Source organism: Drosophila kikkawai, chromosome 3R (assembly GCF_030179895.1).
Source record: "Drosophila kikkawai strain 14028-0561.14 chromosome 3R, DkikHiC1v2, whole genome shotgun sequence".
Lineage (NCBI taxonomy): Eukaryota > Metazoa > Arthropoda > Insecta > Diptera > Drosophilidae > Drosophila > Drosophila kikkawai.
Window position 1 is genome coordinate 30,883,193 of NC_091731.1, and position 13,463 is coordinate 30,896,655.

General features: G+C 43.5%; 3 protein-coding genes across 3 annotated transcripts; 1 reads left to right on the forward strand and 2 right to left on the reverse strand.

Annotated features, from left to right (window-relative positions):
* Window positions 1-56: 56 nt before the first annotated feature.
* Window positions 57-4,340, reverse strand: LOC108077615 (Iron regulatory protein 1B). Its single transcript, XM_017171022.2, has 10 exons — window positions 4,222-4,340; window positions 4,068-4,160; window positions 2,994-3,163; window positions 2,724-2,939; window positions 2,157-2,667; window positions 1,999-2,099; window positions 1,826-1,942; window positions 1,114-1,768; window positions 337-1,055; window positions 57-271 (listed from the first exon to the last, which is right to left on the reverse strand). Exons 1-10 carry the CDS (start codon window positions 4,226-4,228, stop codon window positions 161-163), a joined length of 2,700 nt encoding a protein of 899 aa, XP_017026511.1. The 5' UTR covers window positions 4,229-4,340; the 3' UTR covers window positions 57-160.
* Window positions 4,341-4,550: 210 nt separating this feature from the next.
* Rrp46 (exosome complex component Rrp46) lies at window positions 4,551-5,499 on the forward strand. The gene is made up of 3 exons (XM_017171396.3): window positions 4,551-4,712; window positions 4,784-5,019; window positions 5,080-5,499. The coding sequence occupies exons 1-3, from the start codon at window positions 4,607-4,609 to the stop codon at window positions 5,449-5,451; spliced, it is 714 nt and encodes a 237-aa protein (XP_017026885.1). The 5' UTR covers window positions 4,551-4,606; the 3' UTR covers window positions 5,452-5,499.
* On the reverse strand, window positions 5,488-7,341 carry LOC108077861 (CDK5RAP1-like protein). The gene has a single exon (XM_017171394.3). The coding sequence runs from the start codon at window positions 7,243-7,245 to the stop codon at window positions 5,488-5,490; it is 1,758 nt and encodes a 585-aa protein (XP_017026883.1). The 5' UTR covers window positions 7,246-7,341.
* Window positions 7,342-13,463: the final 6,122 nt, after the last annotated feature.

A 13,463-nucleotide genomic window follows, 5' to 3' on the forward strand; every position in this document is an offset into this window, starting at 1 on the left:
AAGAACTATAACTACAAAAAGTATATATTCTGATACAAATTCGTTTTGCAGTTTGATAAAAATACGTTTTATTGAAGTTTGTGTTTCTTATTTATAATTGTTAAACAAATATATACAAATTGTAATCAATTATAAAATTAAAACAAAAAACATTTAACATTTAGGAAAGCATTTTGCGAACCATGTAGTTCAGGATGCCTCCGTGCCTGTAATAAGTAATATCCACATCCGTGTCGAAGCGCAAAATAGTCTCAAAATTTATGTCATTTGCCTGAAAATTAAAAATACAAATTAAATATGTGAATATTAATTTTACAAATAAAAGGGAAAACTCACCTTAACTTGGATCCTTTGACCCGGTTTCAATCCACTCTCTGGCAAAATGATGTCGTAAACTTCCTGACCATTTAGTTTTAATGTCTCGGCACTTTGACCAGGTAGAAACTGCAATGGAATAATGCCCATGCCCACCAAATTGGAGCGATGGATACGTTCGTAGGACTCGGCAATAATAGCTTTGATGCCCAGCAAAAGCGGACCCTTGGCAGCCCAATCTCGGGAACTGCCGGTGCCATAATCCTTGCCAGCCACCAAAACCAGAGGAGTCCCCTCCTCGCGATACCGCTGAGCCGCATCGAAAATATCCAGCTCCTCCTGGCTGGGAAAGTGCAGAGTCCGAGGTCCAGTTTTAGCGACCAACTTGTTTACCAAGCGAATATTGCCAAAGGCTCCGCGGGACATGACGCCATCGTGGCCACGACGAGTGCCATAGGTGTTGAAGTCCCGCGGCGTCACGTTCCGATCGGCAAGGTAACGCGCTGCTGGCGAGGTCCTGGCAATGGCACCTGCGGGACAGATGTGATCCGTGGTGATAAAGTCGCCCAGCAGGAGCAGACAGCGGGCCTTCTCAATGTCCTTTAGCTTGGGCACCTCGCGGGTCATGCCCTCGAAAAAGGGTGGACACTTGATGTAGGTGGAGTCAGGGTTCCAGGAGTAAAGATTGCCATCGGGCACTTGAAGCGACTGCCACTCCTCAGTGCCCAGTTCGATCTTGCCTGGGGAGGGGTAGGAAGTAAGTACATATACATATAATTAACGAGTTAGGTAACTTACTGTACGTGTCCTGGTACATGGAGGGAATAATATACTTGTTCTCCACTTCCTGGATCTCCGATCGCGTGGGCCAGATATCCCGCAGAAACACATTATTTCCATTGGCATCCACGCCCAACGGCTCCTTCTCAAAGTCAATGTCCACTCGTCCGGCGATGGCATAGGCGATGACCAGCAAGGGACTGGCCAGATAATTGGCTCTGGTATTCGGATGGATGCGACCCTCAAAGTTCCGGTTGCCGGAGAGCACTCCAGCGCAGACCAGGTTATTACTCTCGATGGCGTTAACCACTTTCTCGTGGAGTGGCCCGGAGTTGCCAATGCAGGTCATGCAGCCATAGCCCACAATGTTAAAACCCAGCTTCTCCAGATAGGGAATAACGCCAGACTCCTTTAGGTAGTATGTAACAACGCCTGATCCAGGGGAGAGCGAGGTCTTGATGTAGGGCATGACATCTAATCCTTTCTCCACCGCCTTCTTGGCCAGGAGACCGGCGCCTAGCATCACCGAGGGATTCGAGGTGTTTGCGCAGGATGTAATGGCTGCAATGACCACGGAACCGTGCTGCAACTTGTATGTCTTGCCATCGTCCCAATTGAGTTTTCCAACATCCTTTAGAGCCTCTGGCTTAATGGCGAAGCCCTTGAAGCCCACCTAAGGTAATCAAAGTTAAAAAGTTCTACTTAATATTTAGAATTAGAAAATACTTACAGGACTGGACAGGCAGGACTTGAAATCTTCTTGCATGTCAGAAACGGAGACTCGATCATGGGGACGCTTGGGACCCGAAACTGAGGAAACCACTGTGGCCAGATCCAAGGTAACTACCTAAAATACTTATTAAATTAGTTTAAGAATTAAATTACGGATATATTTCTGCAAACCTGTGTGTACTTGGGATCTTGGGTTGGATCAGCGTAGTCCCGGAACTGCTGAGTAGTCTTCAAGTACTGCCGTATGATGTCGATCTTCTTCTCCGATCGATCTGAAATATATTCATTAAATTTATTTATATTTTTTAATTTTATAAAAGTAAACTAACTCGACAGCCTCATATAGCTGAGGGTGTTCTCATCCACTGGGAAGTAGCCTATGGTGGCTCCGTACTCCGGACCCATGTTACTGATCGTAGCCCTGTCTGCCAGACTGAGCTCGGCCACTCCGGGACCGAAGAACTCCACGAACTTGCCCACCACGCCCAATTGGCGCAGCTGCTTGGTGATGGTCAGCACCACGTCGGTGGAGGTGACCAGCGGATTTAGTTTTCCCACCAACTTGTAGCCAATAACCTCGGGTAAAACCATGGAAATTGCTTGTCCCAGCATCACGGCCTCCGCCTCGATTCCGCCCACCCCCCAGCCCAAGACTCCCAGGCCGTTGATCATCGTGGTGTGGGAATCATTTCCCACGGAACTGTCGGGGTAAAGGATCTTGGAGCCATCGGCGGCTTCATCCTCCACAACGACATGGGACAGGTACTCCAAATTAATCTGATGAATGATTCCAGAACCCGGTGGCACGCAGATCATATTGTTGAAGGCTTTGGCAGCCCACTAGAAAAGGAAATTGCTTTGAAAAATATTTAATATATTTAATATTTGACAAAAACCTTCAAGAAGGTAAACCTCTCCTTGTTCCTTTGGAACTCAACAGCCAGGTTCTTGGCCATTGCATCTGCAGAACGGGCAAACTCGACCGGCACCGAGTGATCTATCACCATCACAGAAGGGCAGATGGGATTCACTTTCTCGGGATCACCGCCAAGCTTCAAGACAGCCTCCCGCATGGCAGCTATATCTACCATGACAGGAACTCCATTGTAGTCCTGTAATTATTATATTATTAAAAGGGATAGAAGGCAGTTTGGGGATAGATTCACATGAAGAATGACACGGGCGGGCTTGAAGGCGATCTCCACATCGTTGGAACCCTGCTTGAGGGCCGGCGTCCAGTTCAGGATGCTGTGGACATCCTTCTCAGTAACTTGGAAATTATCACAATTGCGCACGGCCGACTCCAAGAGCACACGGATCGAGTAGGGCAGCTGACCTGAATTTGGACAGATCTATTTATAGAAACCAGCAATTTCACCAGACACTCCATCCATTGAGGAAACCCCTTAAGAACACCCCTTATCACTCCCATTGAAATATTCCACAGCTCTAGATAGATGACGTCACCTGTCACTGATAGCTGATAACTGATAAATAGGAAGGGTACTAAACCTACTGGAGGAGCCACGCGAATCGTTATCTCAAAACAGTGTTTTGTTTGAATGGAGGATTCCATGATGAGGTTCAAATGCTTACTGTTGACAATGGTCAAGAGATAAGTAGGTAAGTTTATATAATTAAGATAGTTTACGGGAAATTTTAATTTAATAAACTGTTTACTTATAAGTTTAGTTTATGGTAAGATTTTTAAAATTATTATGCAATCACAAAAAAATATGTAGTAAAAATCTTAAATTTAGGACCCTTTTAAGATGAAATTAATTATTATTAATAGACCTTCTGAGTGTAAAATTTCAGATTAAAAGTTTTTTAGAAATATTATTCAAGTATCGAATACTTTACAGATTTCTTTCGCCCTGTTTAAGAATTTTCCAATTAACAATTCCAGCTTTCGAATTTCATTGAGACAAATAGGCGTTTTATTCCTTAACTATAACTCTCAACTATATTTAGCAACATAAGTACTAAGTTATGCATACACAAATACTTTTAAAACAAGAAATAAAACATATATGTATGTACTTATTGTTGTTGAAATCAAGTAAACAAAATACATAAATACTCGCAGTATAAATATATAATTATAATTTTAAAAGCTTTACACTTACTAAGCTTCTATTTCCCGACTCATTGCCTTTAATTTAGGTTCTTAAATTAGACAGCATTCATTAAAATTATTGTAAATAATTAAACTGTCTGTTTGTAAACAAACTACTCACTGTATCTGCTATCAATCGATGCCAAATCAAAATATTTGTAGGTAGTTCCAGCCTGAGTGAATTGCTTCAGGAACTTTGCATATGGATTTGACCCTGTAACATTACACAGACTAACACTTGATCAAAGCTTGAAAATATGATTTGTTTAGCTCACCAGACATTTTAAAAGTGTTTTTAGTTTAAATTTAAAACTTGATAGTAGTTTTTCCGAACTTACTCCGTGCAAGGAGTAAAGACTACTCTTATATACGATCGGCGGCAACGCGCTTTTTCTGCGAGTATCCGAAAAACTAAAAACAAATAAGAAAAAGCTCAATTTGCCATTGATAAGAAACTTTCTGTTTAGAATTCCGATAGCGTTTTTTAAAGTCCAGCCTATCGATAATTTCGGCGCTTGCCGTTAAGTTCAGTGTGACCAATATAAACAAAATTGAAAATCTTCAAATATTTTGAATTTTTATTGGTATTTTTCATTATATTGGTTTCTAATTTATTTTTCCCACGCGCACGTTGTTTTTCTTGAAATTAAACAAAATAAAATGAATTTACCGGAGAAAATGGACGTGCCCAAGGATCAGCTGCGTCAGATGAACTGCGAGTTCAATCCTTTGTCCCGCTGCGATGGCTCTGTGATGTACACCCAGGGTTTGTTTCTATGCTGGCTTTTCGGTTCAAGCAATCTCCTAAAGAGTTTTCCGGCTTTTAAACAATTTCAGGTGCCACAGTGGTTATAGCCGCCGTGCTGGGACCCATCGAGGTGAAGACCCAGAACCTGAGCATAGATGGCAGCTACCTGGAGTGCAATTATCGGCCCAAGGCGGGTCTTCCTCAGGTGAAGGAGCGCATTCGAGAGGCGACCATTCGGGATGTCCTGGAATTGGCGCTCCTGGCCGAGGCCCATCCGCATGCCAAGATGTCGGTGCAGGTGCAGGAGCTAGAGGATCGTGGCAGTGTAGGCATTTTAGCTCTCATTTACATAGAAACTGTTTAATAATGGAGGTTTGCCCAACAGATCGACGCCTGTGCCGTGAATTCCGCCTGCCTAGCCATGCTCATTGGTGGCCTGCCCCTAAAATTTAGCTTTGCGGCGGTGCACTGCATTATCAACGATCAGGGAGATTATGTCCTGGATCCAGACCAGAGTGAGACCTTCCACCAACGCGCCAGCTTCACATTCGCCTTTGATTCCGTCGACGGAGACCTGTTGCTGGTGCAGACCAAGGGATCCTTTAAAATAGCCCAGTTCAATGACATCGAGTGCCTGTGCCGGGCTGCGAGTGCGCAGATCTTTCAGTTCTATCGCAGCCAGATAGCCAAGTACCACGGCCGGAGCGAAGCGATAGCGGAAAAGGTGAAGGAGCAGCCGGAAGCAATGGAGGCGTGAGGAAAACCACAGAATAAGTTACGATTAAAGTTTGATTTATTGCGTAAACTCTGTCCTTCTGTGGAAGTTGCTTATGCTGGTTATGTGAAGTGGAGTTCCCTTGAGTACCTGGGAGTTGGATTCGTTAATTCGGGCCACCACAAAGTCACCTACAGCCAGGGATTTGGTTGCTCCACCACCTTGTTCAGTGGGCAATTCCATAGCCGGCACAATCACCTTGATATTGGCATCGTTGCGACCAAACCAGTGCGTGTCCGAGCGCTTGCTCTTGCCTTCTATGAGGATGAGCTGCTCCTGTCCCTCCATTTGACGGTGCAGCTTGGTGGCTTCCTCTCGGAAAGCCAAGACCATGCGCTTGAGTCGCTCGTTCTTTACATTCAGTGGGACATCATCCTTGTAGCGACGATGGGCTGTGGTCTTCTCCCGCATGCTGTAGGCGAACAGATAGGCCACGTTGTACTGCACCTGCTGGATGAGGGTGACGGTGTCCTGGAACTCAGCCTCCGTCTCGCCGCAAAAGCCGCAGATAAAGTCACTGGAGAGGCCCACATTGGGCAGAAACTCCCTGATGTGCTGCACTAGCTCCAGGTAGGCTTCTCGGCTGTAACCTCGCCTCATCCTCTCCAGAACTTGGGTGTTACCAGATTGTGCGGGCAAGTGCAGCTGTTTGCAGACATTCGAGTAATCTCGGATGACTCTTAGAACCTCATCGGAGAAGTCCTTCGGGTGCGGCGAGGTAAAACGGATGCGCATTTCGGGAACAGCTTCGGCTACGGCTTCCAGAAGCTCTGCAAAGGGGGTTCCGCCCTTTTTGGGCTTGTAAACGGTGCTGAAACCTGGCACGGGCGTGGTATTGGTAGCTTCCCTCTCCTCCACAGCACTCCTGTCCCGGTAGGAGTTGACATTCTGTCCCAGCAGTGTCACCTCCTTCACGCCCTGCTCCGCCAAGGCCTTGACTTCGTTGACTATGGATGCCAGCGGTCGAGAGCGTTCACGTCCGCGGGTAAAGGGAACTATGCAGTAGGTACACATGTTGTCGCATCCTCGCATTATGGAGACGAACGCTGTGGGGGATTCAGAGTTCAACCGCACGGGCATTACATCCGCATAGGTTTCATCTAGGGAGAGGAGCACGTTGATGGCCGAATTTCCGTAGTGACGGGACACGGCCAGTAGCCTGGGCAAATCCTTGTAGCTATCCGGTCCGGCGATGACATCCACGCACTGTTCCTGCTCCAGCAGACGCTCCTTCAGCCGCTCCGCCATGCAGCCCAGAAGGGTAAGCTGGAGGGGATGCCGCCTCGGGCTACGCTTGCTCTTCATCGCTCGCAGGTGCTTCAAGCGGTTCCAAATCCTCTGCTCTGCTCCGTCGCGCACGGCACACGTCACCAGCATGATGACATCCGCCTGCTCGGGCTCCTGGCACCGCAGGTAACCCTCCTTCTGCAGGATGCTCCACACCACCTCCGTGTCATTGGTGTTCATCTGGCAGCCGTAGACCTCGAAGTGCACTTTCCTTCCCTGACCATTGAAATCTACGGCATTGAGGTAGGGTACACTGGTCTCCACCGGCTCCTCCTCGTTCAGCTTCAGCCGGGCTGCGGGCTTCACTGCAAAGAAATCCTGCAGGCCAGGACCACGCTGAATCCTCTCCAGAAATGTGGCACGTGCAGCCGGTTCCGGTTTGATTACGCTTTCTCCTGCTGCACTGGCTGAAGCCGATGTGGCCCCTTTGGGGGCAGTGGTGGAGGCATGCCGCACGTGGCGTATTAAAGCCCGGCAGCTCCGTTTCATAGTTTTTAAATTTAAATTAAGATTTATTATAGGAAACGAATTTTTAAAATTATGCAAGTCTTAAAGATGGCACTAAACTGCTGATGAAGTTATCGATAAGAAAGGCGGCTGTGTTAGTTCCATATTCTGCCGCTTGGATGCTACGACTGAAATGTAGTTCTTTCTTTCCGGCAGGAGCGCCACTATTCCAACTAGGTTTTGCTTATTCCAATTAGGTTCTGCTTACTTACACTGGGAGAAAAAAAACGTAGACAAAAAAATAATTGTGAGTAATTTGTTGTAATTATTGAAAGGAACAAGTCACTTAAGTCTCAAAAATATATAGCAATTTTTTTGACAATTTTTGTGACTTACAAAGGGCATCCAAAATTACAATAATTACTGTTGCTGTTCAGAATGAGGCGTAGTTAATAATTAAAATACTACAAACCAACCGGAGAATGCTCTTGTCGTCCTGCCCAGATAAACACTCAAAGGCAGCCAAGCGATGTCCGTCTGGCCGCACATTTGAGGACAGACCCGGCCGAAATACGGCTCAGCCGTAAGAAATTAGGCCCGGCCTCATTATGAGCTTATATCGTGGTCGTGTTAATAATGCCCAGGTGAAGACAATGCAATTGCAGGAACCACCTTCAAATGATTCCGTTTCTCTCTCGGTTTCTGTTTCTGTAGCTGTGAGCCGACACTTTGCGGCTTTGTGGGTCAATAACTGAATAATTGCATTGCCACCGAGTGTGGGCCATAAATAGAGCCAAATTCGTTGGCATGTCAGTTGATAATGTTACTAAATTGAAATAATTACAAGAGAATAAAGATAGGTTTAGGATTTAGGTAATAAACAAGAAAGAAAGCTAACTTTGGCCAGCCAAAGTTTGTATACCCTTGCAGGTAACAATTAAAATATATCATAACTAAGCCAAAAATGCATTAATTTCAATTCGGAAAGCAGTTTTGTGTTAGTTTTTATTAATTTAAAAAAACTGCATACCAAATTTAAAATTTTAAGAAATCCAAATTTTTTGTCATTTTCGCTAATTTTAATGATGTAACCCCTTATCAAATTTCGCAATAATGCCCAAAAAATCGATTTCTTCCGGACATGTCTAGAAAGATTTGCATGTTAATGCTGATCAAGAATATATATGGGTTATGGGGTCGTAAATGATTCCTTGACTTAGAAAAATATTATTTTGTATTATAAAATCTGATTTTTTATATTAAAAAACTTCTTGATTTTTTTAAAATTAAAAATATCATAACTCGACCAAAAGAGCATTAATTTTAAATCGGAAAACTGTTCTGTGCAAGATTTTCTACAGTAAATTTAAAAATTTGGAAAATTCAATTTTTTATCAAAATCAAAAATTTTAATGATGTAACCCCTTATAAAATTTTGCAAAAATGGCCAAAAAATCGATTTCTTCCTGACATATCTAGAAAGATTCCCCTGTTGATGCTGATCAAGAATATATATACTTTATAGGATCGGAATCGTCTCCTTCACTGTGTTGCAAACTTCTAACTGAAATTATTATACCCTGCAAGGGTATAATAATACATTTCCTTTACCAATAAACTAGTATTTGTAAAATACCTGCTAAGAGAAGACTTATTTTCCTAGGAATTGGGATTCATTATATATTTTCAGCTTACAAAACGCTAAAAAGAACTTCTTAAGAAGCCTTAAACTCATAGTTTTCCTTTTTGGATCCTCAACTGAATGTCGTATCTCAAAGATACATAGAAAACTAGGAAGGAATAGAAGCAGGCGCTCGCACACACATATTTTGTAAACACTTACAAGCAGAAATATTTTAATGAAAATGAAATGAAAATTCCACTTTCGGCCAAAAGAATTTCGTAATTACAGCGAAAAAATTCGGTAATTAAATTCATTAAGTTTCTGTCGGCGAATCCGGAGGGAACCGAAGCCGAAGCCAGAGCCAGAGCCACTTGGGTGGCCCCACTCGCATCCTTGTAAGTGGGTCTGGGTCCTTTCTGCCAAGTGGGCCTTCTGCTTTTCGCGTTCTGTTGGTTAAGCATTTTCTTGTATTTTGTCGGCACTTTTCCGCTAAAGTTATTTTCCCATGAGTTTTCTCTCTAGTCCGCTGCTATAAATCTTACAGTTCGCTTCGGTGGGGCTGGGTATGGGTATGGTTCTGGGCGTTGTGTGTGTTTTTGGGCGGAGAAAGCAAAGTCCTGCTGGCTTGTGTGCATACGCCGAGGAGCTTAAGCTCAGGACTAGTTGGCCAGCAGAACTTGTGTATCTCAAGGAAACTGTCAATAAATAATAAATAATTCAATTGTACAAATGCGTTCTATATTTAGTTGTGGCAATTAATCCGACAATTCTACTGCCGAACACGAACACGCCCCCGGCAGTTGACAATTTGCGATAGCTTTTTAATCGAATGAAGTCCGGGGGAATAACTGGTGCTACAGGGTCTAAAATAGAGTGGAGAATATATTATTTCTCCAGAGATTAAGTTGGAAATAAATAAGTAATGATTGAAAGAACCAAGCGAAAATAGAGGAACCTGATTATCAAGACATCTTTCACATTCTAGGCGGCGCGCCATGGTTAAGTCTTCTTTGAATTTATACAAAAATATTGATCCTTTGTCTTCCTTGTCGATCATAGTAATAGTTTCGAATATAGAGCTTTTCTACTTGTTCTTCAGTAAGCTTAATGTATTACTTATCTGTACCTATATTGAATTTAAAATTATCACAAAAATATAACTTAACTTTTGCTCTTTTCACAGGGACAGTTTTCAGACCAAAAAGTCCCCTTAACCCCCCGTTAATACAAATTTGAATGTTTAAATCCCACCGAGCCACACCTTCGTCAACCTTCAGGCCCCCCCGCCGGCATCAACCGATTTTCACCCACTTTTCCGCATCGGAACCCTCCACCGATGCCACCACTGAACCCACCAACGACACTTTGAGGCCCCATAACGCGGGCACACGCATAATGATCCCCCGAATGGCTCAATGCGTGGCAGCGTACGCGCCAGCCGGAAAAAGTTTACTTACAGCTTACAGATTTCTATTTTTCGGAAAGCCATTTTCCCAACCCTTGGGGGCGCATTTTCCGATGCAAGACAACGCCCCCCAAGCAGCGGGAAAGATGCTGCCAGGGGGGCGAAAGCGGTGTTAACGGCTCTGCTGAGAGTAATTCTCCCCACGCAAAAGACAAAAAAGAAGAAACAAAGAAAGGCAAGCCAATGTTAATAGAAAATGGTTCCTTGTCGTCGTTGTCTTGGTTGTCGTTAAATTGAAATTGTCGCGGAAATAAAAATTTGCATATTTTAGCATTGATTTTGGTTCGGGGCTGCCGCCACTCCCTATATGCCCCCTAGGGAACCCTGTCGGTGGTGCACTCAATAAATTATCTTGACTTAAACTTATTTTAAAAACGACTTTATCAGGGAGTAGTTCTAGATTATTTAATTTTAAACTTCTTTTGTAGTTGGAAAATATTTAAAGAAAATATTCAAATATACAATTAATTGTTAACAACAAAATCGCTTTAATTTTGTTACTAAACATTTACAACTAAGTTACTTAATCTACAAATTCTATTATAAAAAAAATATTTCTACTAATTTGTATTTTTCCCTACCATCCCACCCGTCGTATACGCAATATTGCAGTAAATAAATGAACTTTAAATTAATTGCAAGCGAGTTGCATAAACCAAACAAAATCCAATTGAGCAAAACAGAGTGGAATAGGGAGCGTCCTGTGTATTTCTCATTACTGACTGCCAGTTCCAGTTGCTGTCTCTAGTAAATCCTGACGCTGTCACAATAAAATCCACTCAAGCTAAACATACGTCAGCGGTGACGAGCCTTGGTCCTGGCCTGAGTCCGAGTCCTAGCCAGAGTTCTAGTCCCTGGCCAAGTCGCACAAATTTATGCCCCAGAAAAGCAAAGGAAAAAAAAAAAAAAAAAAAAGAAGAGCAGGCAATCTCCTCCTCTTTGGCGCTGGCTGTAGTGAGTCCAAGGCGCAGGATATAATACCAAACTGCTCATTGATTTATTTACGAGCTCCTCTGATGGCCCAGCAGCTGTCCATGGGCGGGGCAGCTGCAGCAGCGCTTGGGCCAAATCAGGGATGGAAAGTCCTTGAAGGGAAGGACTTTTAAACCTATTACCTATGTTCAAAAAATACCTTATAATAAATAAAGTTCAAAATATAATAGCTTAACTAAAATAGTATTAAGATTTTCTCAAGGTCCTTTCAAGGAATTTCTATCTTTTGTCCCTATAGTCCTTTGATTTTCCATCCCTGCCTCACAAATTGCAGCTAAATTCTTGCTTTTCCTCGAGCCTCTGCTGGACAAGGCTGCCATATCCCATCCGCATTTTAGCATTTTAGCCGCTCCCCGATTTTCCCTGTCATCCCTCGGCCATCGTCTTTGTCCCTGCGCCTGTGACTTACATAAAGTGTCCTCGACTTTCTCGCAGAGGCGGCTGCGAGTCATTTAGGCGCTGGTCGTAGATCTTTCCAGGCAATGGCTTTTGACACTCAATGTGAGCTCCGGAGCCTACACTTGAATTTCTACGCCATTAGGGCAGCAGAGAGGACTTTAAGGACACTGTATGCTGGAGGCTGGATACTGGCTGGTACCTTTGGCTGCCTGCGGTGTTTGCTGGTAATTTTCATTGTCACGTGGCGGTAATTACCGGTGTTGCAGACACAAACACAGACACAATCGCAGCTGCAGACACGCGGCCAGACACGGGCAACACACACAGAGGCACAGACATTGAGTCAGTCATGGCCATGGCTTTGAACTGCAAAACGTTTACACAGTCAGAAAATTGTATTTTAATAGGAAATATGAGCCTGAAATTGAATGCAGAATTTGGGAAAGTTAAGTAAACTATAGATATGTTTTACTTTTTGTTGAAGAAACCTATGATAATGTTGACTTCGTATAACTTTTCTTAATAATAAATTAAAATATTTGATATTCAAAATTTAAACTTATTTTATTGATAATTTTTTAAGGTTTTTATAATATTTTTATTTTAATTTAATTATTTCAAAACCATTTACAGTACATTTTCCTTCTTAAAGTTGACAATTTTTAATTGCAGTGCAGCGGCAGGACTCGATTTCAGTCAGACTCTATATGTACGCTTGTTTATTCGTATGTTTATCTGTGTGTCACTGTCTGCGTATGTCTGTGTGGGCTATATCCTGTGGCGTCGCGACGCGCTTTACAATTTCAATTCATTGAATTTTAACAGCGCCTGCAGCGTCCTTGCCAGCCAGCGAGAGAGAGAGCCTGCAAGTTAACCGAAAGTTTGTAAAACGTTATGTGCAACATTTGCTGGCGCGGCGCGGAGCAAGGCAGATCCTGGGGGCTATAGTCCTGATCCCAGGCAGCGAGGTCCCATTGTCAATGGAATCGTGCAGGTCGGCCGCTGATATTAAAACGTGTTTTATCACCCGCCACCATTTCGCGGCCGGGTATTCATTCCAATTGCGGCCAGATTGCACTTTTCAAGTGCGTGTTAATGCACTGCGTGTGTGCGGCGGGGGGGAAAGTGTGCGGCATCGGAATGGGTATAGGATTGCTGTGTTGCTATATAGGGGCAGGGGATTTTAGGGGAACGGAACTTAAAGCTGACGCAGCCCCCCAAAAAGCAATGGCTATTCAAATTAGAGGAACGAGCTGGCAAATGTCACAGCAGCAATCTAAACAAAAAACCGAGAAAGAGGATGAGGATGAGGAAGGAAGTCAAGCAAAAGGGTTGATGGCCGAAAGGCACAAAAACAAGTATTTAGAAGAGTGCACAAAAGGGAAAGGGTTAGTACACAGGGAAAATGGGTATATTTCATATAAATGTTTAGCTAAAATTGGGATGTTTCGGCTTTGTGTAATTATAAATACTAATTTTTAAAGATTTTAGCACTTTTAGCTTTACCTTTTAGCTTAAATTTGTTTAGTTAGTTAATAACTAAATTAAAATGCCAATATTTTCGCTTTTCCTGTAGTGTATCTATATTTGGGAGCTCTGGGGCGAGCCAAGTTCGTTCGAGTGTGTGTCTGTGGTGTATCCTAGCAGCAGCTGTTGTTTGTCCTTCGCCGCCATTTTGTGTGTGTGTGTGTGTATGTGTGTGGGCATCCCTTTCGCTACCGAGTCGCTCCCGAGTTTGTTACATTTTCGTTTTGCAATTTCATTAAATTCCAACATCCG

Coding starts and splice junctions, on each gene's coding strand:
- LOC108077615 (XM_017171022.2), bottom strand. Junction 2,668..2,723: donor AGAGGTTTACCTTCTTGAAG/GTTTTTGTCAAA, acceptor TTCCTTTTCTAG/TGGGCTGCCAAAGCCTTCAA. Junction 272..336: donor GTCAAAGGATCCAAGTTAAG/GTGAGTTTTCCC, acceptor TTTAATTTTCAG/GCAAATGACATAAATTTTGA.
- Rrp46 (XM_017171396.3), top strand. CDS start 4,607: ATGAATTTACCGGAGAAAATGGACGTGCCCAAGGATCAGCTGCGTCAG. Junction 4,713..4,783: donor CTCTGTGATGTACACCCAGG/GTTTGTTTCTAT, acceptor AAACAATTTCAG/GTGCCACAGTGGTTATAGCC. Junction 5,020..5,079: donor AGCTAGAGGATCGTGGCAGT/GTAGGCATTTTA, acceptor TTTGCCCAACAG/ATCGACGCCTGTGCCGTGAA.
- LOC108077861 (XM_017171394.3), bottom strand. CDS start 7,245: ATGAAACGGAGCTGCCGGGCTTTAATACGCCACGTGCGGCATGCCTCC.